Source organism: Sinohyriopsis cumingii, chromosome 7 (assembly GCF_028554795.1).
Source record: "Sinohyriopsis cumingii isolate HCF-2022 chromosome 7, ASM2855479v2, whole genome shotgun sequence".
Lineage (NCBI taxonomy): Eukaryota > Metazoa > Mollusca > Bivalvia > Unionida > Unionidae > Sinohyriopsis > Sinohyriopsis cumingii.
The window spans coordinates 129,845,333-129,847,835 of NC_142967.1; the positions used below are offsets into that span (position 1 = coordinate 129,845,333).

General features: G+C 38.8%; 1 protein-coding gene across 1 annotated transcript; it reads right to left on the reverse strand.

Annotated features, from left to right (window-relative positions):
* Positions 1–288: 288 nt before the first annotated feature.
* Positions 289–2,128, reverse strand: LOC149796119 (uncharacterized). Its single transcript, XM_089963923.1, has 2 exons — positions 2,125–2,128; positions 289–1,535 (listed from the first exon to the last, which is right to left on the reverse strand). Exons 1-2 carry the CDS (start codon positions 2,126–2,128, stop codon positions 289–291), a joined length of 1,251 nt encoding a protein of 416 aa, XP_089820049.1.
* Positions 2,129–2,503: the final 375 nt, after the last annotated feature.

Below are 2,503 nucleotides of genomic sequence, written 5' to 3' on the forward strand. Positions count from 1 at the left end.
TATAATGGTACATGCTTGTGTGTTTGACAATGTTTTTTATGTATTCAAGAGCCATAATGCAAACAAGTCTTGTGTTTTCATCTCTGTCAGTACTGTATTATGATTAGTGTTAATATGAGTAATTGATATATTTATAATGCATTCACTTTCTCTCTCTCTCACTGCACTATTTCAAGGAAAACAGTAAATATCAATAGATCTTTCTCATGTATTATAGATTAATAAACATCCCTTCCTAATTACATATACAACAACATCCCACATTCCTAGACAATAGCATGATCACTTTTAGTCAAATGCTACTATATTTGGTGACAAGTTTGTTAATGCAGCACACACTAGGGCAGCTTTATCAATAGTTGTCAACCCTTTGTCATCAGTGGTTCGCAAATGATCAATAGGCACAGTTCCAGACAAAAGGGTATACTTCTGTCGCATGAGTCCTATTACTCGTTCCACATGAATGCGAAGGTGAGCTAATTTTCTTGACTCCTCGAGCTCTAAAGCTGGCATTTGCTTTTTTCCTTTAGTAAAAGCTGGCATCTTGACAGAGGCCATCATAACTCCTATGCTGTCTTTTACATCAAAACCTCGATCTGCCATAACAACATCTCCAGGTAGCAGTTTATTTAGAAAACCGCTGTTTTCTGTGACAAACTTGTCGCTCACTCTGCCGCACCATGCTTGGGAAAGGAAAGAGATGGTACCTTGTGGAGTTATACCAATTAAAAATTTAACTGTATTATGATGTTTGTACGAAGACCAAGTCGTAGCTTTAGCTTCTGCATTTGAAGGAGTTTCAATAAAGACTTCAAAACAGTCGATTATTACTACGACTTTACCATTCAGGTAACATCTGAATTCCATGGGCATAGTCTTCTTGATCTCCTCTCTCTCAGTCCATCTGATAAGAGGCTGTAAACGAGTCAACACATGGAGTGTATTCAAAATTGTTCTCGACACTGTTGGCTGTGCGCACTGGAATATTATCCCAAGAAATTCATTTTGCACATTGAGTCGTAGTTTCATTAATGTTAGCATCAGTTGTTGAAACTTTGTTAAAGATGATAAATGAGTCTCTATCAAGTATGATGAAATGAGCGAAAAGACTTGCATTAAGATGTGGTGCGTGGGCAAACCAGTCAGATAGTTGACTTTGTCATCATCGCCCTCCAAACTCTCTGCGGTCATCTTACGGCTAGCTATTTCCGACTTCAGCTCCATGTTTTCCATAGTCAGTCTTCTCAACTCTTGTTGCATTGCCTCCATATTATGACCCATTAAATCAGTTTGGATCTCCCTTGTGTTGAAATCCACAGATTCTTCTGTCAAACATGTTTGGTCATCAACCAGTATATCTTGGAGTGACACAAGGGTTTCAGCAGCATCATGTCTCTTACGTTTCTTGACGCGACCCAATACTCTATTGTATCTGTCAGTGGCAGCTGATGGAGATGGCAATACTTTGACATGACCAAGCTTCAAGGTCGGTACCCAGTCAACATTCGTCTTGTCATACAGGTCAGCAGGTTTACCTGCAAAGCAATTTATAATGTATTAATGTTTGAAAATGAAAATAATACTATGTTAACAGTCTTTGATTTGGTGACACAATTAGTATACCATTCAGTTCTTTGTTTCAGCTTGTGTTTTTCTTTTGTTTCTTTTTGCTGCTGCTTCCCGTGTGTGGATAGTAGAGTGTGTGGTTATTTAACCTTCCCTTCTGTGTGAATGGCAGATTGTGGTTATGTTTTTGCTGCTTCCCGTGTGTGAATAGTAGATTTTGGGTTTGATTTGGCATCTCTGCGTGTGTGAATAGTATATTATGGGGTTTGTTATGGCTTCTCCCCGTGTGTGGATAGTATATTTTGAGTTTGGATTTACTTCTCGGCGTGTGGATAGCATAATGGGGTTAGTTATGGCACCTTTCCGTGTGTGGATAGTATATAATAAGTGAAGTGAATGTAAGGGTCACTCATAAGCCTCGAAAAGAATTGACTTTCTTGCCTCCCCAAATTTTGTTTTTTAATGTGTAGTATCAGTGTTTGTCTATTGTCTGTGTTATCTCCATCTCAGATGTTCATTTTTCCTTGACGCTATGCAGTCGCATCCATGTTCATTTACCCATGACGCTATACAGTCCCATCCATGTTCATTTACCCTTGACGCTATACAGTCCCATCCATGTTAAAATTTCCCATGTTAAATTCCCCTTGTCCCCAGAGTGCCGGGCCTGTATTCCAATGTTAAATTCCATTGACGCCATATCGTCCCAGGGTGTTTTGTAATGTATTTTCCCCTTTGAGGCTATATCGTCCCCATTCACTACTTACACGATATCTTGTTCTAGGATCGTGGAAATTTATTGTTATAAATCCGTGTGGGGTATTTTGTGCTTTGAAAAGAAGTTTCTAAATCTAATTGTGTCCATACCTCCACTGCACCATGTTTGAAGAATATTTCTCGGAGTACGTGTATCAACTCCGTTAAATACAACTAAAAT